At 34.6% G+C, this 26,774-nt stretch overlaps 1 protein-coding gene and 1 long non-coding RNA gene across 2 annotated transcripts; one reads left to right on the top strand and one right to left on the bottom strand.

Annotated features, from left to right (window-relative positions):
* The first annotated feature begins 885 nt into the window (after window positions 1-885).
* LOC127880069 (uncharacterized) lies at window positions 886-13,625 on the top strand. Its single transcript, XR_008049399.1, has 3 exons — window positions 886-952; window positions 12,915-13,081; window positions 13,538-13,625. It is a non-coding gene; the product is annotated as an uncharacterized LOC127880069 (long non-coding RNA).
* Window positions 13,626-20,451: 6,826 nt separating this feature from the next.
* On the bottom strand, window positions 20,452-21,045 carry LOC127878630 (uncharacterized). The gene has a single exon (XM_052425157.1). It carries the CDS (start codon window positions 21,043-21,045, stop codon window positions 20,452-20,454), a length of 594 nt encoding a protein of 197 aa, XP_052281117.1.
* Window positions 21,046-26,774: the final 5,729 nt, after the last annotated feature.

A 26,774-nucleotide genomic window follows, 5' to 3' on the forward strand; every position in this document is an offset into this window, starting at 1 on the left:
GTACAACAAACACACAGCGTACCATGATAAACACAGCTTACCATGACAAACACACAGCATACCATGACAAAAACACAGCATACCATGAAAAAAAACACAGCATACCATGACAAACACACAAAATACCATGACAAAACACATCATATAACGACAAATACAAAGCATACAATCACACACATACAGCATATCATCCCAAACACACTACATACCGTGACGAGCACACAGCATACTATTAAAAGCACATACCATATGGTTTAAACCCACATAATTTCAATCAAACACATATCATACCATCACAAAAACACAGCGTACCATCACAAACACACAGCATACCATAACAAACACACAGCATGCCATGACAAACACAACATACAATGACAGACACTTAGCAGAATATGGCAACCACACAGCATATCATCACAAACACACAGCATACAATGACAAGCACACAGCATACTATTATAAACACATATAATATGATTTTAACCCACATAAGTTCAATGAAATATCCGATATATCAATAGTCAACAGGAGACAGACGAGGCGTTCCATTCTTTTTAGCCAAATGCCATGGCATTAATTGAGTGCAAAACGTTATTAAATAGTAACATCATCTAATAGGTTATGTTTACATTATATGTATGCTATTTCAAATGTCACTTTCTATGTAATGTCAATGTGCTAATATAAAAAACTCGCTTTAAACATAATTATATAGAGCATCTTTTAAAAAATTCCGCCTTTATTCTGTTATTTTCTTTTTCCGCTGTCACGTCTTCAAACTGAAATATGACGTATCGACTGTTAAAATAGACACTGCGATGGGTAAAAGGTACCGCTGCGGTCTTAACCGGGTTATCAACAGCAATTAATCGACATTGATAGCAGTTTTCATGTGTTCGGCTTTGTCGGAAACGGAGTTGTAGTTTTACATTGGTTTTGTGTAAATAAGGTAAACGTTTAATAACAAGTGCTAAAATATGTTTTGTTTTTGATAATGATAAATAATATGTTATACGTACCCGTGTATGAACACGTTTCAGTGTTTATTCGTATTTACCTTAGAGCATGCATTGTTTTCCATTTCAATCCTCGTAGTAATCATGGTTTCGATTTCCCTACTTTCGATTTCAACAACCTTGAATTTGAAATAAAATCAGCTCTAGAGATACTTTTAATTTCTTTGATGTGATCATGTTCACTTCAATAATATATTATTGGTAACATTTCTATATGCTTGCTACCTATGAAATAGACATTCAAAATGCCAGAATCGAAGTTTGATTTGACGTACGTATAATGATCTTATGATGTTATGATAAGAGATGACAAATATATATTCAGACTTGCACAGTGTGCATGTTTAAACACTAGATAATTCACATTAAAATATGTAAAAGAGATAACATAGTAATAAAATAAACATAAGCAGCATCTTATACGGTTGCGATAGACTAAATACTAATCATATTATTATATTATTAAATAATTATGGAGGAATAATATTTGGATTTAAGTAACAACATTTGAAATATCATTTCTTAAAATCAGGGCTTCTTTTACCAATTTTGATTACTTCATAAATTCAAATGTATTCGATGTGTTCAGCAATTGTTGGAATTTATCAACAGCAGGTCTAATCTTAGAAAATTTCTTTAGATAGTTTATTCTAATATAAGCGTATAACGGACATTGCAAACAAACTGAAACTTATCTTCGACATTTAATTCGTTACAACAAAGGGAATTACATTCGTTTCGTGGTATTTTTTGACCAGTATATCTTTAAGCTTGAACTCTGGCAGATTGAAGTTCGAAGCTTTTTGATGTAGTGTCTTGGGGATTTAGGTACATGTAATACAACTGAATACTTTTTGCAAACAAACGTAGACTTAAACACATGTTACATATCTAAAATAGAGCTATTTGCAACGGATCGAAACTTCTCTTGTTTATATGTATCAATTACAACCGTTTTGAAATGTGATATAAATATTTCCACATCGACAAAGCTTAGATTATTTAACACGTATGACAAACCGTAGGTGTCTTACATTTTTTTGTATTAGATACCCAAGTGGAAAGACCTTTTTCGCAATCATTTTTTGCTCTTATATAAATTGAATTCAAAATCATGTTACCAGTTTGAATAAATATTAAACAATATTTAACCATCTTTATAGATCTATGAATAAATAGTGTAACCTTCCGAACGTGCTGAACAATAAGGCATAACATATCGTTTGCTTAACGTTTAACACTCGTTTATAGAACTTTAAGTGTACCCTTTCTAATTACATTCACTTTGTCTTACCCAATATCTCACATGCGTAATTCAGTTCGATCCAACAGAAGCACCAAATAGTTGACATAGTGGTTTTGGTTTCAAGTCAAACTCTTTACATTTGTAAAAGAGATTTATTAATAGCTTTTAATGTTTATCCACATAAATATTCTTGATTTAAATGACACTTTTCAGTATAATTAAAAATGATCCCCGAATAATTACAATCGCTTACTACTTCTATTTAATAACCTTCAAATGTTCATGTTTCAGAAGGAAATAATCTACCCCGTTTTCTGAACGCCACTATTTTAGTTGTATCAGTACTTACCTTTAATCCCCAGCATTCACAGTAATTTGATAAAATACGTGCTTCTGCGCTTTCCCAAGCGATTTACCAATTATGGCCTTATCATATGTTCTAGGAATAGCAACATATCAATACAATGTCATCAATACTTACACCGGAAGTGGCGTCATTCTGTAAAACACAATTCTTAGTCCCCTACCAATAGGGAAATCAACAAAGTGGACGTACATTAACCTCGCCGTAAACCTACAGCATAGTTTAAATATTCCGAGTATGATGAACAATGCCTTACACATCAATTAACATTTGGATACATATTTTTATATTTCTCAGCAATTTTACTTTCTATGCCTGCGTTGTATATATTCAGCAATTATGCATTTCGATTTCCAGTATCAAAACATGTCATCATATCAACGGATGTAATTTAACGTCTTTTTTTATGTGTATTTTTAAACCAAGGACATGAGGATGTATATAGCGTCAATTGTTGAGCGCCCTTTTTTGAATCCATTTTGGGCATCCGAAATTATATTAAAGTTAGTACACATTTGTTCTTATATTTTGTTAACAATTAAAGTAAATGGCTTAGATAAACAATTAAATAGAGTAATCCCTGTATTATTGTTCACACCCGATTTATTGCCTGTTTACGTAAATGTATTATAATTATATATCTTCTTTCATTTATTGGGAAAATGCCCAGAATTCAACACAGCATTAAACAAACATCACATATATTCAATGCTAAAATATCAATACATTCAATTATTTATTCGTGCGTTGTTGCGTTGCAGTTGTTTTATAGACACTGTAATCTCTTCGACGGTAAAAGGCTGATCTAGGTCGGGGAAACGCAAATTCGGCAAATTGAAATTATGAGTACTGCAAAATTGTTCAGCCTCATCATTAAAACTATCAAAAAAACCATGGCTTATATCAGAGAAAATTGTTTGAAAGTCTTAAAAAGGGATATTTGAGTTTTTAGTTTGGTTATTTGATTTCAAATTCAAAATTTCCAAACTTAATTAGGTTGACGATTTTTTTAAACGTTCAATCTCCTTGGCCTTATTCCTCAAACAATTTTTTTTTCTTTTTTAGATAATTCGTTTGTACTCATTTCACATTGCAACACTTTATGTATATTGTCTTCTTACGTATTACAATTAAAATTGACCATGTGCTATTTTACATTCCACATCAATCCTATCGGGTTTCTTAACAGCGCTACACTGTTCAAATATTGATGTATTAGTTATTAAATGTTCTTTCGAAAATAAAGGATCAGCAACATAACGAATAACATCAGTAAATCTATTTAACAAACTTTTTATTGAGTCACAACATTAACAATCTAATTCGCCTACAATTCTGTTAAACATAATTGGGTTGGTAATATTTCCCGATCTAATTGCTAACGCAATGAATCGTCTTATTTAAACTTCGTTTCAGTGTATGACAATTGATCCATCGTTTTATTGTTACAACATAATGTAAACGATAGCGATGCGTGGTAACTAATTCTTTAATACGTGCGAAATTTCGTTCATGGAAAAGTCACGGTTGGGTATATTGATAATATAGCTAAACCAATACATTGTCATGCCATAGTATGCATTCCAGTGTTTTAAAACGTTAAAAAGGGTCTAACTCGAGATTTTCTCGAATAAAAACGTCATATTGTCATAAACGACGTCATTTCACTGTTCAACTGTAAAAAATGTCGATATTATTATCTGTTTTCTTTCACAGTTTGATATGGAAGGGAATATCCGCCAGTACATGCATGCTGTTAAATGACATTCTTATTTTAATTCTGAACATGCATGTTCATAAATGACATTTTTATTTTAACAACTGGCATATGCTTTCTGATACATGGCAATTGCATTTTGCCTTGTTACATTTGCTGTGCAAACAGTTCACCTTCTTTGTCCCATATTGATAAGTTTATAATCACTTCATATAGCTTCTCTTTATTGAAGTACCGTACCTCTGCCACTGTGACGGTTTGATGATTTTTCATTGTTGTATTGGAACAAGAAAACTAACAGGCAATAACTTACAAGCACACATAAGGCATTGTTGCTTGTCATCTTGGTCCAAGTTTCTCTAAAAATATGCACAGCAATACTTTAATCCGTTTCCATTCTCAACTATTTATTTCATAAGCGAGAATTGTCTCCCTTCTGTTTACATTTATTTTAACTCTGAGTCAATCAGTAGTCTAGTCTGATATCAATATCCGTGCATCGAACTTGCAATATCATTTAGCACATATGTGTATGTTATTGGTGTATTAAGTGTATTATCCAGTCATTACACTTAGGTAATTAATGTATTAAGCGAATTTTCAATGTCGTGAAAATATGGGTTGAAGACAGCGTTCGATATTTCGCCATTTTGTATCTATGGCCGTATTTTTGCCGATTTAGCGCCGGTCTGAGGCCGTTTTTTTGCCGGTGGCCGATTTATGGCCGCGGTCAGTTTTCGGCCACATTTGGCCAGTTTTCGGCCACACTTCGAACGTTTTGTTGATTTTCTATTCATTTTTAGTTTTTTTGCTGGGTAGTCAGCATCACGCCAGCATGATCCAAGATGATGTAAATGTTTAATCCGTTTTCGTAACAAGTTTAAAATAACAAGTAATTAAAACACATTGGAAATAAACATTAATCTATTAGTTAACACACATTCCACGGAATCTTTATTATTTCATCGACTTTGTAACGAAACTTAGTCATAAATCTTAGAAATTTTTTGAAGACGCACATTGAATAGTGTTGCAGTTTTTGAATGTGTCTACGTCATCACTGTGACGCATAAGCTAGGGTTGGTTTTAATTTCGGAGAATTGAACGCACTTTACTACTTTAAAACTACTGTAGCTTGTTTAAATGCTTATGCTTATTGTGGATATTTCCATTCAGCCGTATCAAATAAAATTGATCAATCGGATTCATCGTCGTTGTTTAATTGACACAGTGTTGCCTAACTTTATTACGCTACCAATGTTTAGAGTTAGGCCTCAACAATATCTTTACTTCGTGTGTGTTATTGACAACTGCAGCTAAAGTTTCGGCATATGTATATTTGTATTAATGCTCTTTTGTTACTGAATTTAACTAGATGTTAATATCTTTGTGGATCTATAGTACTTCTTAAGTTGCTTGCTATTGCGTCTCTGATTAGTGTTCGTTTCTGCATACACCGCCAATTACCCCCCCCATTCTAGCCCAAATAACTATTGGCGGGAGATCACTATGAACAGCAAAATCAGACCTCCTGTATCAACCGTGATACATCGACTACTAGTATATCCGGAATCCTCCTAGGCGTTGAGCGAGTAAAAAATGTCCCCGTCTACATCGTGTCTATTGCTTTGACGGAAATGATTTAAATCCCACCCTCAACACCTTATTATTGTTTAAATCTATTTGTTAAAAATGATGTCGATGTAAGATCTACTTTTTATGATATATTTTGACGTTTCAACAGCTTACAGCTTAAAATGTGTATGTCGTAACAAGTCTACAAGTCTTTTAATTTGGTTGGAATTGTATTGTGTACATCGCTGTTACGTGTAGTTCAGTTATATTGCGATCCTCTCATTGGTGATGGAGGAAGACTGTTATCAACTTATCACTATACAGCTAGATCGATTACTTGGGTAGAACGGTGGTCCACGGAAATTGCCTCTGCCGCGGGAAACGAAAGTTTTTGGTTCAAATTCCGTGATGAGCGGGGCAACCTTTTTTATCTCTGCTTACTGCCAACCCCTTTTTTCGAGTATTAAAGTCAGCTATGTAGCACAGTCTGAAGTCAGAAACGGATACACGGGAATCCGGGTGCGATAGCCTCTTTTTATGATAAGGCCCTTGTCTATTTATGATGCTTGTTGTAAAGAACAGATACATATTGCTAACTTCTGGGTTACTTACCAGTTTAGATCTAGTTGGATGGAAAACCCTGGAGCGGTGTCGGGAAAAATCACTGCCTAGACCGGGATTTGATTATTGTTCCTTTTGATAGGTTTTCAAGTGGGTTACCACTGGTACCATACATTAATCCACATCCTATACAAGTAGGGCATAATTTATTGCTTATTCCTGATTCTAAATAAGTATGCATACTGTCAAGAAGCATAAGCATCTGGGTATTTGGCTTACAACACATAGACATTTAGAATCAGTATGGCCTTAACATTAAGGCCATGTGAATATTGAAAGAAAATACATAAAATTGACCCTCGCTCTGGGATAATGGGGTTTAATGCATGCTCCGAAAGTATCGTCGTCGATTAACTTGTACGGTCCGCACAGGCTAATCGGAGGAGACGCTTTCTGGTTTTATGCGATTTTTAGTTTACAGAAAGTCTTTTTGAAAAGTCTATCTAGTCTAGTCTAGGCCGAAAGTATCGTCCCAGAGAAGTATGTGTGTACATGCATAAAGCCATTTATTCCCAGAACGTTGCTCAATTTTACAGAAAAGCAGGTCTATTTAACCTAGGCTTTCACTGCAAACAACAACAACAACGACCTGTGTCTCAATGTCAGAACAACAAAGTTGAAAGCAATAAATTTTTACTAAAAACTACCCCATTGAAATCTAGCAATATGCATGTCAAAATCTCAAATAGCAAACAATAAATTGCTGCATTAACAGTCCAGTATGTTCTAACTAGCAGACTATTTCTTATTAAGATTGGTCTTTTTATTCTAAATCTCAATAAAATATCACTTCCGATATTGTATACCAAGTTGCAAAGATCCTTAGTAATAAAGCACATAGCATTCTCTATTATCATTAACAGAAGATTATTTATTCAAGAGTTTTTTTAAACTGCTTGAAGCTCTAGTTAAGCTGGTTCATCTCGTGCTGGTGTCTCTACCGGGTCTCCACCATAGTTATAAAATGTGGCCGCGCTTAATGTCTAACCTCATTCTCGAAAAGAGACGGAAGTTTACAAAGTTTTATGTACATGTCAGCAAAACACACCAAAACTGTTGACTGTGATCCGCTATTTGTTATCATCCGTAAATGGTATCTTGACTGTACGTTTGAAGGGTAAATGAAAACAAGATTACGTCCACTAACTTCAAATATACCTTAATCACATACTAAATAAAAACCCAACGCTCGATATATATCAATCGTTTGCAATTCACCAAATACACAAGTACAATAACTTAACCTGAATAAGGGCAGTGGAAAATACGTTCGAAACGACGCGGTAGAATAAATTATCTGGAAGATATATAATACAACACCGTTCTTAATGTTAACCTTTTACCAACACTACAGAAAACTCAGGTTTCCCGTCTTATATGAAATCAGTATAACAAATGTATTAGTCTTAATGCATTCGTCATTCGGCTTACTACTTGTGAGCTGCTGACCTGTGCTTATTCATTCCGCTTAGTAGATCATACAATCAATATGCCTTTTCTAGCATTACTAAGTATTGAAATGATAAAAGTTCAGCAACAAGTAGATAGCCACATGAACATTTTAACAGAAATGATTCATTTGTCTTTTACTCGCAAGAATACATGACTAACATACATCGAGTAAACATTAAAACGAAGTATGCAAGCAATATTAAAGTAACTGATAGCAAAATGCATAAAGACGCCAGGAAGACGCAGTAATTTTGTAATAAATAAATCAAAGCAACATGCAAATGTAATTTAGCAACATGCATGCAATCGTGGATATTCCCAATTGTAATATAATCACATATATTAATATATTGGAGTTGTCACAAAGTAAACTACAATTGTCATTTAGCAATATGTAATTGTCATTTGGCAATATGTAATTGTCATTTTGCAACATGAATGGACTGGCGGACTTTCCCTTCCATAATTTGAAACAGTGAAACATTATTATTATTAATTTGCGATATATGCTTTTGATTGTTGACAAGCATTACATAAATTTTAAATATGGATACAAGCAAACAATCTTTATAAATATTCAACCGTCTCATTATCGTAAAGCCTGGCTTCGGTACTGATATGTTGGATGCCAGTTTATGTGCTGCGGTTCGAGCGGCGTATGGGTACGCTTCCATCGTCATAATTGTCATGTGAGTCTGGCCGTCGTTGTGGTATAACGTACATCGAAGCTTTTTGCTTTTAATGTTGATGCTGTTCTGTTATTCTTAACGGCAGAAACAAGTTTCCATGAACACAACGTATAAATTAAGAGTAAGGTTGGTTTTTTCCTGACGGCATAAACGGGAATTTTAGTGTTCGGCTGGTCGATTACCACATATGGCACATCTTCCGATTTGTCTGCAATTTTCTTCTTCCCGCGTTGTGCCACATTTCTCACTAAACCCAAATCACCTGGTACAATTTTAGTGGCTCTAGCGTTTGCATCACATACCCTCTTACTTTTCTCTGCATTTTGAAATGTGTTGTCTTTTGCACGACTATACGCAGTATCCAGTCTGTCGCGAATTTCGCGGGTGTATTCATTCAGGTACACCGTTCAAGTGTCGTTTGATGGTGAATCAATAAGTGCGTCGATCGCTAATCTTGGGTGACGACCAAACTTTAAGTAGTAGGGCGAAAAATCAGTACTGGTATGAATTGTACTGTTGTACGCATGAAACCATCGATGCAACATACGACTTCCAGTCCGATTTCTTATCATCTTCGAGTGTAGGCAACATGCGAAGACGTGTCTGGTTAAATCGTTCCGTGATCCTCTTAACCATATGGTGATATGGAGTTGTTCTAGACTGTTCAATGCCAGCTAACGTGAACAATTCACTTAAGGCAAGACATAAAATGTGTACCTTGATCTCTATTTAAACGCTCCGGAAAGCCGTATTGTACAAACAACTTCACAAACCAAAATTTCGGTGTTGCTCTTATTGTCTGGAAACCCTGCGCAAAACGTGAAAATTGATCGGTGATTACTAAATTATGCTCATATCTACCTTTTGATCTTTTTAAAGTTGAAAAAGTATATGCAAACTAGTTCAATTGGTGATGATATTGCAATGAGTACAAGAGTACTAATTTTAGCTGAAGTTTTACTTCTTGTGCATCGGGCGCAGTTACTGATCTTAATTTTTACAAAACTTTCCATTGCTGGCCAAACGAATATCTGTTTAAATAATGATATAATGTTAGATCATGTCGTTGGTGGCCGAGGTCATGATGTAGGCTGCGAAACACTATCTCGCGTAATGCTTCTGGAAAAACTTATTGACTATACTCCTGCTCGCATATGTTTGTCCTTCGATACAAACCCTCCTCCTTAAAGTCCAGAATGGGCCAATGTCTGTTATATTTAAAGACACCGGTACATTATTCTAAGCAATGGGCCATACACGGTCTTGCGCCGGTTTGTAAATTATGCATAACCTTGGGAATTACTGGATCGGCAAGCTGAGACTTTCTCCGATTGTGAGAACTCAATGAGTATGTCTGCAGGATATCATCCGGAACTTGATCGCAAGCTTTAGGTTCGTCACTTTCATGTACGGATGTACTGAAGCAGTAAGGCGCTTGTTTAATATCTTCTGTAACTGCAGTGGGATATCAGCTATCGTTTCCGATTGTACTACTACCCTGCTTAAGCCATCTGCGTCATCGTTTTTTACCAGCCCGATAACGTGTTGTTAACCTATTGTTGGCTTACGCAGCAAGCCATCGTTGTCCTGTCGCGTCCAACTGGTTATTGTCCGTGATACCCTCAACTTCCGCGACGTAGAGATAATCATGAAATTTTTTCGTCATGGACTATTTCAGCGCTAAACATTCCAATGTGTACGCCTGGTAATTCTTTTCGCTTGTTTTGAGAGAACGGCTTGCATAAGTTGTGACCTTTTTGTGTCCGTTTTGGCGCTGATATAATACAGGACCCAATCCCTTTCAAGAGGCATCTGATTGTAGTGTGAACGGCGACGTATAATATACATAGCCTAAAATAGGTTGATTTGTGAGCTGTTTCTTCAACTCCACGAAAGCTGTTTGCTGATTAGATCCCCATTGAATTGAAATCGTACTGGTTTGTTTGTTTTGTGGTTTCTTTGCGTGTTCCGTTAAGTCGGCGGAAAGAATATCAGCAGGTTATTTAATGGTCTTGCAACGGAACAAAACCCATGTATAAATTTGCGAAAGTAGCCAACGAAGCCGAGATATTTGCCTTCTTGTTTAACAGACAATAGAGTGGACAAATTTTTTACTGCTTCTATTTTGACGGTATCTGCTTCTATGCCATCTGCTTATACTACGTAATCGAGGTTTGTGGATTTTGTCCGAAAAGAAAATCACATTTCGATGGTTTTATTTTCAAGTAATATTTAGCCAAACGAAAGAACACTTGGTGTATTCTTGAAATAATTTTATTGATGTCTCTTTGAGAAAATGATTATTTCATCCAAATAAATGAGGCAATATCTACGGTTTATTTCTCCCACACAGCGTTCTGAGTCCGAATGGAAGACGGTTCCTTGTCGATTTCCTCTAACTCCACTTGCCAGCATCCGGATTTCAAATCCAATTTCGAAAAAAATACTACGTGATCCTGCTACAAGATGTAGTGTATACTCAACTGTTGGTATTGCATCTTAGTGTTTGCATTGAGTTTTCTGAAGTCCTTGCAGAATCGTATGGTTTCCATCCTTTTTTCCTGACGACTACACAATTCAACGACCATGGACTTTGAGATTCTCGAATAGCTCCTAGTTCTAACATTTCTTTTAGATGTTTTCGGACTTCATTGACGAGAGAGGGGGTACTCGTCGATAAGGTTCCTGAAATGGTTATGTATTGGTAAGTTTGATTGAATGTGTCACTGCGGATGTGTGTCCGATATCAAGTTTTGGTTTCGGAAACACTGTATTCGTTTTCTTAACAACTGATAAACCTGTTGTTTTTGTTCTGTTCAGTTCAATGAAAGATCACCATCATATTCATTTTTCATTTTCTCATAATTTGTTTTTTTTCTGTTTTAGGTGCAGTATTTTCAGACGATATGGTTGTTGCGCTCATTGGTTGCAGTATTGGAGTTTCATTCAGAACTTTAATTTCGTGTAATGCACAAAGTTCGTGTTTTGCTCTTATTTCAACAGGTCTTGCAGATATATTGCACACGTTCACAGGTATCCTTGCAATTCTGCCACGAGTATTTATGGATACAACTCTTGGCTATGCCCCATGGCTGTCAATTTGTCATTGCTCCGTTACTGTCCTGGTTTCATTTGGATGTAAGATGATGATTTTGGTTGCAAGCACTCAAGCCGCTCTAAATTTATCATCCGCGCATGCATTTAATATGTCTGATAATATTTTTCCAATGATGACATGAGCACTAACATGACTCTCGTAAACCGACGCAACAAACAATATTTTCATATCCAAACTGTTGCTTCCAATTATCGCTTCAATATATCAAGAATATGCAATGTGAGTGCCATCAGCTGCTTTAAATTCAAGATTAAATTTATTCAGTGACATCAATTCTGAGTTTGGCGTCATTTTGTTGTAAAACATTTCAGTTACAACACTTACCTGTAACCCGCTGTCAATAAACGCGGTTGTCTCATTGCCGTTCATGGTAATAGCAGATAGGATAACATCACTTGCCATTCTACTAAAATGTTTTCAACTAGTTTCTGTTTGGGGATAGTGTCATCTGCACAGCCCTCATTAACACCATTAATTAGAGCTGGTGCCCGTTTAAATGTTGTTGGGGGTTACTGTCTCTATGGCAAGCATCTTGTCCGTACGGTCGTCTGCTTCTATATGGACCTTTGTCTTTATCCTAAAAATGTTCGCCTATTTCCGTTTTGTGGCCTTTACAATTCGTTTTCCTTCCGTGCTGTTCTTTATGTTTCTCCCTTCTATCTCTCTTTAATTCTTTCTCCGTATTCATGTTCAATTACTTAGTTTTTAACAATAATTAATTTCACGTTTAACACTTAGTTATTAAACTGATAAAATATTTATGCAAAAAATCAAATACTACTCTTTAATTCAATTCTGTGCATACTCGTCTTCGCAATTTACTTTACAAAACGATTCATTCAACACAATTATGTATCTAGCATATGTTCATATCAAATAACTCTAGAAACAATTTCTTATTGCTATTTAGTAATATTGTTCACTTGATGTTATTATTTATGTTTAATATAAGAACTTACTAAAACTACTCTACACTAAAAAACACTTAGTGTTTTTATTATAAACTTAATGTTTATTTATACCCTGTGACACTTGCAACAACAATTATTCCCACTTTCAGTTAAGTCTCTCTTTCTATCAAATTAAATGTTATGTTCTTTATATTTGCGAAAGATGGGCTGTCGCCAATCATCCGAAGCAATAGGGCATGCTTCAGCTAAGGATGGGTCTCACAAATCAGAGAAAACACATTGGGGTCAACGTCAGCAGCAAAATCAAAAGAAACAAAAGACATTGAAGGAATAAGAAGATGAATTTGGGAGAGAAGATCTAATGAAACTGTTTAGTAGTCTGTCTTTCGTAACGTGTTGCCTGTTCATCACTTGATAATTTATTAAAATAAAATAAAACTGATATATCACGTTCACGTGCGCTTGAAAATGTATAACAATAGAATAATTATCATGTTTGATGAGATGAGTGTTGAAATGACCGTTATAACTTATAAGTACTAGTATATGCACTTGAACTATTGTTTTTATATAAAGTAAGATGAATTGTTAATACATTATTTCTACAATATCTAGTATCACTAGAAACTGGACATAATTAGTTCAAGAAAATGTTCGATTATGCGCCTTCTTTGTTATGAAATCAAAGTCTGTTCAAATATTTAGTTTTCGTTTCGGAAATGATGTATAACCGCTTGAATTTAATACATCAAATACATTATGAGCTTTTATTGATTGTTTTGTTTGCAATTGTAATTTCAACTTTATGAATCCCCTTTTTTACAGATGCAATGATGCAGAAACGCTAGTATCCCAACTTATGAGCACAATACATGAAAGGCAACAAGAAAATAGTGATCTCAATAGGAGGTTAGATTTAAATGGATTCATATTTTTAAAACTGTTTTCATAAATGTATCTTCTTATTACAATTTCGATCGGTGTTTATAAATGTATTCATGTGTAATTAACATGGTTTCAGTAATTGTTTAATGGGTTTACTTGTCACTTACATTAAATCAATGTTTAGTTGTAATACTTGCAAATCAGTGACGAAATTTCAAATTATTTTATAATGTAACATAACATTATTATAATAGAAATGCGGATGTTGCTGAACGAGAGCAAAATGCACAAAAAGAAATAGCCACACTTAAAGCACAGTTTAAACAAAAACAGAAAAAGTAAGAACATACTTTTATTAAAATTTAACAAGATTGCTTTTTTGAATAATATAATTGTTATATGTTTGCTATATTAGTTTTTATCCTAATGATTATATATAATATTTTGTGTTTTTACATCAAGGAAATCAATGTTAGTTGTGTTCAGAATACAAGGTGGGGTTGTCCCTTGTATCAACCCTAGGCCATGTAATGTATCAAGCATTAACACTTTCTTTATCTTATTCCACTACCTATGTGATAGATACGGGGATTACACACATGCTATAAAACAATACATTTTGTAATAAAAGTAATTCTTAGTTATGATTAACAAAATGTTTGCTATATTAATTTCAATCCTAATGATTATCTAGTACATGTAAAATATCAAGCATTAACATTTTCTTTATCAAATTTCACAAGCTATGAGATAAATACGGGGATAACACACATGCTATTATACAATTAATGTTATACTAAACGTTATCATTAGTTATGATAAACAAAAGAAAAATAAATACAGTCTATAAGGCAATAAACACATGTATAAGAGATAGAGTAAATATTTGTTCCGCCATCTTCCTCTCAAAGTCTTCTTTCATTATAAGACGTTTTATTTGACCATTTTTAGTCATTTTTAGTTGCGATCAGCTCAATTAAAATAGCAATTCGTTATTTGGTTCTGCCCAAGAACAATACAAAGAGCAATTCCTCCAAAACATGAAATGACAGACTTAAAGGTATTGCCCTCTACACATTCTCACAATTTTTGTCTGAAGATCTGTTTCATCTTAATATCTTCAATTGTATTGGGAACATAGAGTTCAAAAGAAAGCTAAAATAGGTACATATCTTTGTAAATAAAATTTTTACTTTTATATTTGTATGCAGAACATAATTGCATACATCAATAGTATTACATATTTATTCAAATTCATTTATTTAACAAAATAAATAAATAATGCGCGTGTAACTTCAAGTACCATCGTTTGCGTTTTCAAGCAAAACAGTTTAACACATACTTTTCTAAATTCTTGATAATAATAGATTTATATCTTATTTGATGATGTTAAACGTTATGAGAGTATAACTATTGAGTACTTCTCTGGCGAAAATCTCATATTCAAAATCATTACAAGATGGTACATGTATTTCGTAGGATGTATTAATATTTGAACACATGTTATTGTATTGTAGAACAAATTACGCACGATTACCGAGGGGAAATGCTGATATTCAGGATGAGAAGGCGTTATATTCTTAAGATAATAACTGTTAACATTTGGTCATATATACCATTTAGTTCAAACTGGTTTTAAGTATTATCTTATAGGGACGGATATCATTGCAGTAATGTGTAAATATTTAATTTCATATCACTTCTAGAACACTAAACTTAACCTGCCATACCGTATTTTTTATTTATAGAATATAAGCAATACGAATTTTTGGATATTGTACCCTATTGTTTTTTATTAATTGATTCAAGCTAATGATTACTACAAAAGTAAAATACTAATTACCATTTTAATCGGTGAAAGTTTATACTTAAATACTTGAAAATTATCCGATGTCATAATAAGCACAGTTAATTTAAGATGAAAATATTTTTACCTTAAATCAGTTCATAGGTAACTCGTCCAAAGAAACACATAACAAAAACATTTTAACATAGTTTCTCGAATTTATAAAATGCCTTTTATTATACGGGCATTCTATGTCGTTATATTTTAAAAACCCAACTTCGAAGGACTCGTTTCTGAATACTACAACATAAACACATTAGCAAGCATGTTCCGTACTGTAAATTAAATCTAACACCAATATGTAATTAAGTCGATAAGTAGTTACACAATAGATTGTTAAACTTAATTTCATAAAAATCACAACTTCGCTAAATATTTTTATCGCCATGTACCCGTATAACTAATTGGAACCAGACTTATTCACAAATAATAAATTTTATTTTGTACTTAAACAACTATCTGCAATTAAATTATTATTGTTGCTGCTGTGCTTTGAGGAGATTTGACTGAAAATAAAGCCAAGAACTAAAACCGTTCATTTTATTTTATGCTTTCAGGTGATTTATATTGAAATACAGTGAATTAAATCTGATAATTCACTGTTTTAAACAGTGAAAAATAACATTGAAAATTATCGATAATTTTCACTGTTTTACTGGGAAATGACGTCATTTTTTGACGAAATTATGCCATGATTCCATCAAAATTCTCCACTTAAACACTTTTATAATGAAAATAAACGATAAAAAAACCATTAAATAAAAAGAAAATTTGTTGGATTCGGTGATATATCGATTTTAAATCACTCGTGATCTTAAAAAAATACATTTCACTCGTGGCGCAAAATATTATTTTTGTATGATCACTCGTGAATTAAAATTGATATTCCACCGAAGCTAACAAATATCCTATATAAAATGCAATATAGTAAGTGAAAAATAAACAATACTGTTAAAACGAATAATTAATACTCTGTATTAATACATTTCTGATTAAGTATCTGGAGTTTCATAATACTGATATAAAGGAAGTTATATTTTGTACAATTATCTTATACACGAATACCATATCCTCTTAATAGATTCGGCGTCAAATCAAACACAGTAACCTTTATTTTCGCAAAATGCACGCACATGTTTTGCAAATGGCACGACGAATCATTTTATATGGAATCTGAAAGGTAAACAAATAGGATGCGGTTATGCTATTGTCTTTGTTCAATGCTCTCTTGCGAATAACTAAGGTAAATAGTGTTTTCGAAAAATCGGTCTGAAAAAGTCAAAATACTTTATCTGCATAGTACTTTCTTTGCGAAAAAATAGTGTTACATTATACCCGCGCTGATAAAGAGTTCGCGGAATAGTATACTTACATAGCATGTTTGAATATTGAAGATAATTCACTATATGCTAGATAATAATCACGCGGTATGATCGCGCAATACAGCTCTCCTACAAGGTTACAGCGGCAGATCAGGCAATAGGTGCAGTCGCGAAGACGCAGCCGAAACTTCAAATCAACTCTGACAAACACATAAACACGTGCTTAGCACAGCAGCTGAGGCTATAAATTTACAGCCTTAATAATAGCCGTTTCCTTATCAGATGCATGGGAGAAAAACGATAAAAGACTGCTATCACTTAGTGATCAATAAACCATTATTTCATTATGTTATTTCATTATGTCGAGATTAATCTGGACAGTCATATTCTCATCGCGTTATATAGATGTTTGGACTTCTTGCAGAAACAATTGTGTGTTTACAGCACAAATGCGGATATACTACATATCATAAATTCTAATCGTCGTCTTGTTCAATAGTTATTGAACTGTACTGCAATGTTTTTATAATTGACGTTGGACCCTCCTACGGCGAGAAAATGGCATCCAACAGTGACGTTAAATACAACGACCTACGATGGACCAAACACATTTCAAACTGTTTTCTAAAAATAGAGAGTTTATCTTTAGTTTTTGTTGTGTATTACAAATACAACGTGGAGGCTGACATCTTTATTGTGACGTAGCTGTATGTTACAACACACTAAATACATAAAATATGATATTCCCTCTTTTTCTAACTTAACTGGCCTAAAATGTTAAAATAATTTTAATACTTTTTCATGTCCTATGCATATCTCTATTGTTCTAAAAAGTCTTTAACACGGCATTACAATTGTCTCTCCAATTATTTTTTAAATATTTTGTTAAACAGGTGAACTAAAAACTATACATTAAACTGACTAGGAAAATGGTAAGGGCTATGTGTTCCTAGTGCCACACTGGGGATTATTATGCCCCTTAAGACTATGCGACACCACTTATATGGTTCTCGCATTATATGATGTTATGTGAACCAAACAATGATTACAACTTTACAAGTCAAATTTGTCAGGTTTGATCACTGATCTTCCCGACCGAGTAACATATGGTGTCATGTTGCACGTTGTTTGCTCCTCAATGCTCTTCTTGGGTGCTGTAGGTTTGCTTGCTGGCTCAGGCTTGCCAGTGCTGTAGTCCTGATCAGATGTGTTGGAATCAGGAATATCGTCCGGATCAGGGACGTCGTTTGCCATCTCTGGAACAAACCTAAGATGTTACCTGTTTCGTCTGTATATATGGTTGCCACACTTCACCATGTACGAGCGTGGTTTTGTCGCAGCTAACACAGCACCAGGCTTCCTGTGTTTGGTTCCACCAGACATTCTCACATTGGCTTCTTCCTGAAGGGGTTTAAGTCTTTCGCCCCCTTTCTTCGATCATAGTGTTTCTTCTGTGCTTGTTTCTGTGAGTCAAATGTTCTTTGAACGATTCGGGTCTCTTGTGCGAGGCTTCAGGAGCTAACACGATGTTGGAAGGATGTTTCTTGGCCGTCTACCCATTAGTAGCTGAGCTGGTGACACATTTATTTCTACTAATGTCGTTGTCCGGTAATCAAGCAGTGCTAGTCTCATATCGTTTGCTATTTTTCACAGTTTCTTTACAGTCTGGATAGCACGTTCAGTCTCATCGTTTGAAGATTGGAAGTGAGGGCTGGAAGTGACGTGCTGGATGTCATAGTTCTTGCATAAGTTTTCAAAATCCTGTGAACTAAACTGAGGACCGGTGTCAAAACGAAATGTGCGCGGAATTCCATGGCACGAAAATATGCCATTCAACGCTTCAACGACAACTGTGGTAGTTTCATGTTAAAGTTCAACCACGTCTATGTACTTCGAATAATAATCAACTGTCAGCAGTTCAAATAAGTCACAAACCACCATTTTAATGGAATATCTGGGGTCATAGCTGGCTTGAGCGGTCCAGCTTTCTGTTGGTCTTGGTGTTCGGCACATTTACTACAGTCCTTTACTATCATTTCAATGTACGAGTTCATCCCAGGCCAGAACATTGCTTCTCTAACCCGCTGTTTAAACTTTACTATTCCCAAGTGTGAAGTGTGGATTAATTTCAACATGTCTTTGCCGAGACTAGGTGAGATCACTATCCTCATGTCTTTGTATATAACACCATCTGAGACAAAAAGTTGGTCCCGAGAATCCCAGTATTTACGTATTTCCACTGGGGCTTCTTTTCTCGTATTGAGGCCTTCCACTCATGATTACTTCACCAAGTGTGCAAAGTTCTGCATCTGTGCAGTTCTGAATTTCGGAGTATCTTGACGGCGATACCGATATCATTTTCACCATCTGGAAAGTGTTCTGGCTCTGCGCTGTTTGGTAAGTATGCGCAAGACATAGCATCAGATATTTTCATTTCCATCCCCCCTACGGTACCGAATCTTCAGGTCATACCACTGCAACTTCATCAACATCTTCTGAAGTCTCATCGTCGCCGACAAAAGTGGTTTCATGAATATCTGCTCCAGTGGTTTGTGGCAATTGTAAACAATGACTTCTTTCCCAAAGACGTAGCAAAAGAATTTACTGACACTGTACACTATGGAGAGCATTTCTTTTTCAAGCTGTGCGTATCTTTTCTCTGTCTCTGTTAATGCTCGAGAAGCGTTCGCAATAACCCTGCCTTCATGAAGCAGTACCGCTCCAATGCCATCTTTGCTGGCATCACACGCTATCTCAATGTTATTGTTTACGTCGTAAAATGATCATACTGTTGGAGTGCTGCAGAGTTTTTTCAGACTTTGTTCTTGTTCATGGTTCCATTCAAAAGGTGACTGATTTTAGTAGGGCTCAACGCGGTGCATCCACCTGAGTCAGCTTTGTAATAAATTTGGCAAAATACTGCACAAGACCTAAAAGTCTCCGTACACCTTCCTAATTTTCAGGCACTGGCATCTCTACAATGGCCTTTACCTTTGCCGAGTCTGCTTGTAAGCCGTTTTCGTCAATATATGTCCCATGGAAGGTACACTAGGTTGCCTTATCTTGCACTTGTCATAGTCCAATTTCAAATTGTACTCTGTGGCACGATCAATGACCTGTTTTAGTGTTTTGTCGTGGTCTTCGACATCCTTTCCTGCGATGAGAATATCGTCTATCATTACAAAAGCACCATGTATGCCATCAAGCATTTCATCCATGATTCTTTAATACATTTCAGGTGCCGATTGTAATTTCAACCAGCGATACCAGCCTAGAAGGGAATTGAAGGTTGATAATTATGATGAAGAGGTGTCTAGTTTAATTTGCAAGAACCCTGAGTTTGCATCAAGTATAGAAAACACTTTTGCCTCCGGTATGCCTGCTTTTACATCATCAATGTTCCTTATCGGGTCGTGTTCCTTTTTTGTTGCTTTTTTATGTCTTTGGGGTCAATACACAATCTGACCTTGTCATTTTTCAGCGACACCTCCATAGAACTGACCCATTTTGTTGGTTCCTTCACTGGTGTAATGTGTTCCTCCATTTTTCTCAGTTTTTATATCACACGAGGTTTTATGGACGCTGCTACCCTACGTGGGGCATGGATCACAGCTTCAGCACGTTTATCCACTTTGATCGTGTAGTGTCCGGGTAGTGTATCAGTTGTTTTTAAGAGTTCTGGAAAATCACAAGCCAATATATTTTTTGATTTGCTCGTCAATGTTGTTAATCTCCTGCACTAGACCAAGCTCTTCAGCCATGTTTCCACTAAGAATGTTTTCTTGTGACAAGTTGACGACCTCAAAGCGTGTGCTGATTACTTTGTCACCACTTTTGACAGAAACGAAATTGGATCCCAATGGTTTGATTTGATGGTTGGTATATGATTTCATTGGTTTTGATGAGCGATGCAGTTGAACATTGTTCATGATTTTGTCATATTCTGCTTCAACCAAAATGTTAAACTTTGCTCCGGTATCTATTCGGAGTGTAATCTTACTGTCACACACGTCTAGTTTTACAAGCCATTTGTCATCGACAGCGTTCACACTCTCATCTATTTCGGAGGCCGTGCGTATGTGGAAAAGTTCTTCATCATTGCTTTCTTCCTCAGTGCTGCTGTATGCATATTCTTGGCTTTTTATCTTGTTTACATTGTTGCGTCTTAATGTGCATACTTTGAACCAGTGATTTTCCTTCTTACAATAGTGACATGTGGCCCCGTATGCAGGGCACTTCCCGATCTCATGGTTTTTTGCAACACCTGTTACATTTGTCATTTTTGTCTGTACATCTTTCGTTACAGTTTCTTTGTCCTTTTTCTGCCTTTTTTTTATCCTTATGAATGCTAGTTTGTTATGCAGACGCTTACTTTTTCTAACACACTCAGAACCTCATGACCCCTCATCAGTTTTAATTGGCTTTGTGAGAGTTTATATTTTTGGCCTATGTCTATAGCCTCATGTATGGTGCGCTTTTCTTCTTGGTCTAGCAGTCATTCTTGGACCTTCGGATGCTTTACCCGATTGATAATGAGATCAACTAATATGTCATTCAGTTTGTCATATTCACAATCCATTATGAGAAGCCGACGATCTTTGACAAAATTGTCGAATGTCTTACTTTCTGATTGTCTCCTTTGAGTGGCCCGAAACCGAGAATTTTTTTTGTTTTCCTTGGGCTTACATAATCCTCAATTGTACAGAGTACTTTCTCAGGTTTGTCTGCATCGCTATAATCAAAGCGGAATGTTTTGTACAATTCCCTGCCTTGTTGGTTGATCCACATTCTAAACCAACCAAATTAGTGTTAGGGATCTGCTTAGGCAAGCGGTCCTTTAAACGTGAACTCTACGTGCTGCTTAAATCTTTGAAACTCTTGATACATATCTGGCGCGCCTCAATTTAAGATGGGCTGTTCAAAATTAATTCCTGCCATCGTACAAAATAAATATTTTTTTACACTTGTATATTTAAAGTCCTGCACAAATATCTACGTTACAGCCAGAAATGAGAATATCCCATGGTCAAATCTGTCCACTGGTTTCTTGATCCAATCAGTGGTATGGGCGGAATTCGTCAATTTCTGACACCATGTTGTGTATTACAAATACAACGTGGAGGCCGACATCTGTATTGTGACGTAGCTGTAGGTTAAAACACACTAAAAACATAAAATGTCTTACAGTTATGATATTAACATTATTGTCCGCAAATGAGAATTAGGTACCCGCATCTTAAACAAAGAAGCGCATTTATTCAATTTGACATAGTTCTACCTGCAGAGGTAGGCGCCATGTTCATTCTGTTTCGATGATCGTTAATTTGTCAAGTTAATTGGTATAAACAGTATGCATTTAGGCCTGTTTCTTTGTTAAGAATGCATGTTCCTTTATGAAAACTCGTAAAATAAATACATAAATATTGTGTAATATATAGTTTCATAGTTCTTTTTAAGCGTGATTATACGATTTTGTCAAATATTTATTAATTTAAATAAATTTGTTAAAAAACTTACTAAACATATATTTCAGTATAAATTAAAATAAAAGTTAAGAATGACATGTGTCGTAAATGCGAAATAAGCAAGATATTCTATTATGAAATCTAAAATGTCTGTATAGTCGCCAGCATGTAAATGATGCATGTACGATGTGAATCTAAATTTAGTTTAGAAATTTAATTCGTATTCAATGTATCATTTGTCTTGCCTATTTTGTGTTATTGTTACATATTTTATCAATATATTACAATTTAACACGTATAAAAAATCGTATAATCTCGCTTTAAATTAACCCTAAAAATACTTAAGTTTGCCCACTGGTTAAACACAGTCGTGTAAATTCGTGTCTGTTTAAATTCCATCACTTTCAGTTGCAATATAGTTGTGTATGACTTTAGCAATATTTATTGAACTAAGCTTCGTCTTTTTAAACACAAGTGGAGTTTGTTTAAATCCTGTGAACACGTATCAGAAATTGTAAATCAATGTCATTTTGCGCTTTAATGTTTGTGAAAATCTTGCCACTTTAGAGTGAAATTACAGTGATGTTTGTATTTTTGGAGATTCAGAAGTCGAATTTAATTGCCTGTGACTGTAAAATTAAATATATTCAAAGTGCGAACAATTCCAGAGCCTTCAGCGCATTGATTTAAGAAAGGTTATTAAACTTACCATTTCCCAGTGAACAATTTACTATATTTGTTACATTTTGGGGATTTTACAAGAGTGAGTAATATTTCTAAGCGTTCATTTGATTTCGGAGAGATTAATGGCCATTTTAAAGGACATCATTTCAAAATAAATAAACCTGAAAATCATATTCTATTTCAGATTAAACACACACATTTCCAACTACCTTGATGGAAACCGCGTTCTCCAAAATGAAAATATCGAATTAAAGATACGGTATACATTTGTGTTTATGAATTTTCAATAACACTGATAATAGTTCATTTTGTTTTATATGAGTAATTGTTCACGGTCTACGTGTAAACTTACCAAACAAGACATGTGAATGCTACATTTCGGATTTAGCTTTACTTATATATGGCAATCACATTAACAACAATTATAACACGGTCAGCTACAATATGTTTTTTTCTCTCTTTTTATATATAAAACAAGTTTATGGGGATGGAATAAGGTTAATGGCATTCTCAATAAAATGCATGGACATTTTTTGTCAAAACGTCGTGAAAGATTTATGGTTAAAAATGATATGTACGTAAACAGAAATGAAAAAACATTCTTTGTTTTATAGATAAAATCATTGAACACGGATAAATATTTTCACTCGAGTCACTCGAGTCACTACAAAAAGATGCTATTATATTTAATTTGTAATTTCTTCTCAAACACATTCTTAATTTGAAACATATATAATATTATTAGCGATTGTTAGAAGAAACGCTCATAAACAATGATTTGTTAAGGTTGGGTTTAATGGGTTTTAATGGTGACTTAAATTACGTACTGGGCACGAAATGGACTATGAAGAATTTGACTATGTTAATGTTCCAGAGCTACATGAGTTTACAGATATATTTGAGAATGAAATTTCATTAACACGAAATTCGCGTGACAACGTAGTCAATAGGTTTGGAAAGAATCTTTTGGCTTTCTGTAGAATGTATGCTTGCTTGATTGTAAATGGCAGACGTGGGAAGGATGCAGGTGTTGGAGACTTTACGTTTATTAATCAAAATGGCTGTAGTACTATAGACTATTTTATAGTATCAGAGATTTTGATGAAACTTGTAGCAGATTTTGATATTTTGTCTATACCTGAAAGTTGTCACATGCCAATTTCAATGGTAACGAATAGTGCTATAGACCATAAGCAGCCATAATCCTCTGCTGACGAAACATATACGTATTATAAATGGAACACTGGCGAAAGCTATGGCGAAAATGTTTGTGACAAAGTTATAGCAGGGTCGTTTGCAGCGCTTGATAGCTTAATCGATGACACACATGTTAGTGTGCATGATGTTTGAAATGCCTTTGAAAATGTTCTTCTATCTTGCTCAGATTTTTTAAAATGTACAAATCGTAGACATAAACGTGACATAGGTAAAACTTGGTTTGATAAAAACTGTAAAGTGGCGAAACGTACTGCCAGCCACAGCTTGAAAACCTTTCGAACTAGCAGAAAGGTAGAGGACTTGAATAAATATATCACAGACAAAAAACACTTCAAACTAACATGTATAAATAAAAAACGTGCATATGAAAAACAATTTATTGCTAAACTAGAGGGCTCAGTAGATAACGCAAAGTCGTTCTGGTCTCAAATTAAATCTCTAACAAGTACTTAAAAACAAGTAAACTCAAATAAAACACATAAACAATGGTATGATCATTTTCAGGAGTTGTTTGCTAATGAAAGTAACGAAGAACAAAATACAGAAACCATTGACCAAAATCATGATCAAACAGATGAAATAAATCCCATTCACGAAATGATATTAAATTCCCCTATAACAGACGAGGAAATCACCGAAAGGGTTAAAAGCTTAAACTGTAAGAAAGCTGCAGCTGGTGATCTTACTCCACAGCATTTTAAATATGCAATGCCAGCACTTTTACCATACCTACGTAAGTTATTCGATCGCTTGTTTACTAATAAGGAATTTCCTGAGGCTTGGTCAAAATCGAAACTAATTCCTATCCATAAAAAAGGAAGCATTAATTCACCAGATTATTATAGGGGTATTGCTCTGCTAGATATTTTTAGCAAGATATATATCTCACATTGACAAAAAGGCTTACATTTTATTCCGCTGCTTTGTCTAAACTATCTGAAGCACAATCTGGCTTTCGTGCTGGGTATTCAACAACAGATAATGCTTTTGTTTTATACTCTATCGTGACTAAATATTTAAGTAGAAAACGAAGACCAATATACTTGGCTTTTATCGATTTCAAAAAGGCATTTGACTCAGTAAATAGGGGTATATTAATTGAAGTCTTAAGAAAGAACAATATACGAGGTAATTTATTAAACGCGGTACAAGCTATATATTCTTCTGTCAAGGCAGTCGTTCGATTACAGTCCACGTATACAGAGTCTTTCGAATGTCCGATAGGACTAAGACAAGGTTGTAGTTTAAGCCCCATTTTATTTGAAATGTTTATAAATGAGCTTCATGATGTCATGGTTGCAAATGAAATAAGATGAATTCAGTTATTTCCAGAACTTATAGAAATATGTATGTTGATGTTTGCTTGTATCTCAGATACAGTAGTAGGTTTACAGAAGCAACTGAATTTGCTACACACTTTTTGCCAAAATAATAAATTGACTGTTAACACAGAAAAGACAAAAGTTATGGTTTTTAAAAATGGTGGTCTGCGTTCCATAAGGGAAAAGTGGGTTTATAATGGCAACAATCTAGAAGTTACCAATGGATTCTGTTATTTCACAAATCGACTCTCGCTATATAAAATTGCAGAAAATATGTGTGCCAAAGCTCAAAGAGTTCTGGCTCATTTATTTAATTCTTTTGGCGAATTGCCATACCTAACTGCAAAGACATTTTTCAAAGTTTTTGATGCAAAAATATGTTCTATTCTAATGTATGGTTCAGAAATATCGGGTTTGAAACCAAGGCAATGCGTTGAACATGTAAACATGTATGCATGTAAACGATTCCTTAATGTAAGTCAAGGAGCATGTAACGATGCGGTTCTAGGAGACCTTGGCCGTTTTCCCATGCACATATATACTGCAAAACGGTGCATAGCTTATTGGTTAAGAAAACTTTCATTGCCTGATTCAAGATATGTTAGGAGTTGTTACAATATGCTAAAATATTATGATTCTATCGGCCAATGCAACTGGGTTACAGACATTAAACATGTCTTATACTCAAGCGGTTTTGGCTATGTCTGGGAAAATCAAGGTGTTTTAAACAATAGACATTTTTTGTTTATGTTTTTAAATAGATTAAAAGACCAGTATATTCAAACTTGGAGGGGCAATGTTGCTACCAACGCCAAACTAGCCTTTTATATGGACTTCAAACAAATATATTCTAGGGAATCATACATTGATGTTGTAGACGTTTCTAAGTTTAGGAAAGCTCTAGCCATGTTTGTTTAGAAGTTCGTCTCATAGCCTAATGGTAGAGAAAGGTAGATATCATAATATTGGTAGAGAAGAGAGAACATGTGTTTTCTGTGAAATCGTCGTCGAAGACGAATTCCACTTTGTTTTGATCTGTCCATTGTACGAAAGTATTCGTCAGAAATATATTCCTCAATACTATTTACAAAACAAACACTTCTTCAATTTTATAAATTTACTTTGCTCTACAGATATGGTAACAATCCGTAACCTAGCTATGTATATATACTATGCTTTCATGCAACGAGATGAATTCATGAAGGGTACAGAGTAACTCATCATCATTGCTTATATATACTTTGCATTTTTTGTTTATTATGCGCGTATAGTAATGAGAAACTGTGTAGACATATAAACATGCACTTATATTTGCCAATT

Source organism: Dreissena polymorpha, chromosome 4 (assembly GCF_020536995.1).
Source record: "Dreissena polymorpha isolate Duluth1 chromosome 4, UMN_Dpol_1.0, whole genome shotgun sequence".
Classification (NCBI taxonomy): domain Eukaryota; kingdom Metazoa; phylum Mollusca; class Bivalvia; order Myida; family Dreissenidae; genus Dreissena; species Dreissena polymorpha.

What these genes read in the sequence shown, in the direction of transcription:
- LOC127878630 (XM_052425157.1), bottom strand. Translation starts at nt 21,045, where the DNA reads ATGACAAATGTAACAGGTGTTGCAAAAAACCATGAGATCGGGAAGTGC.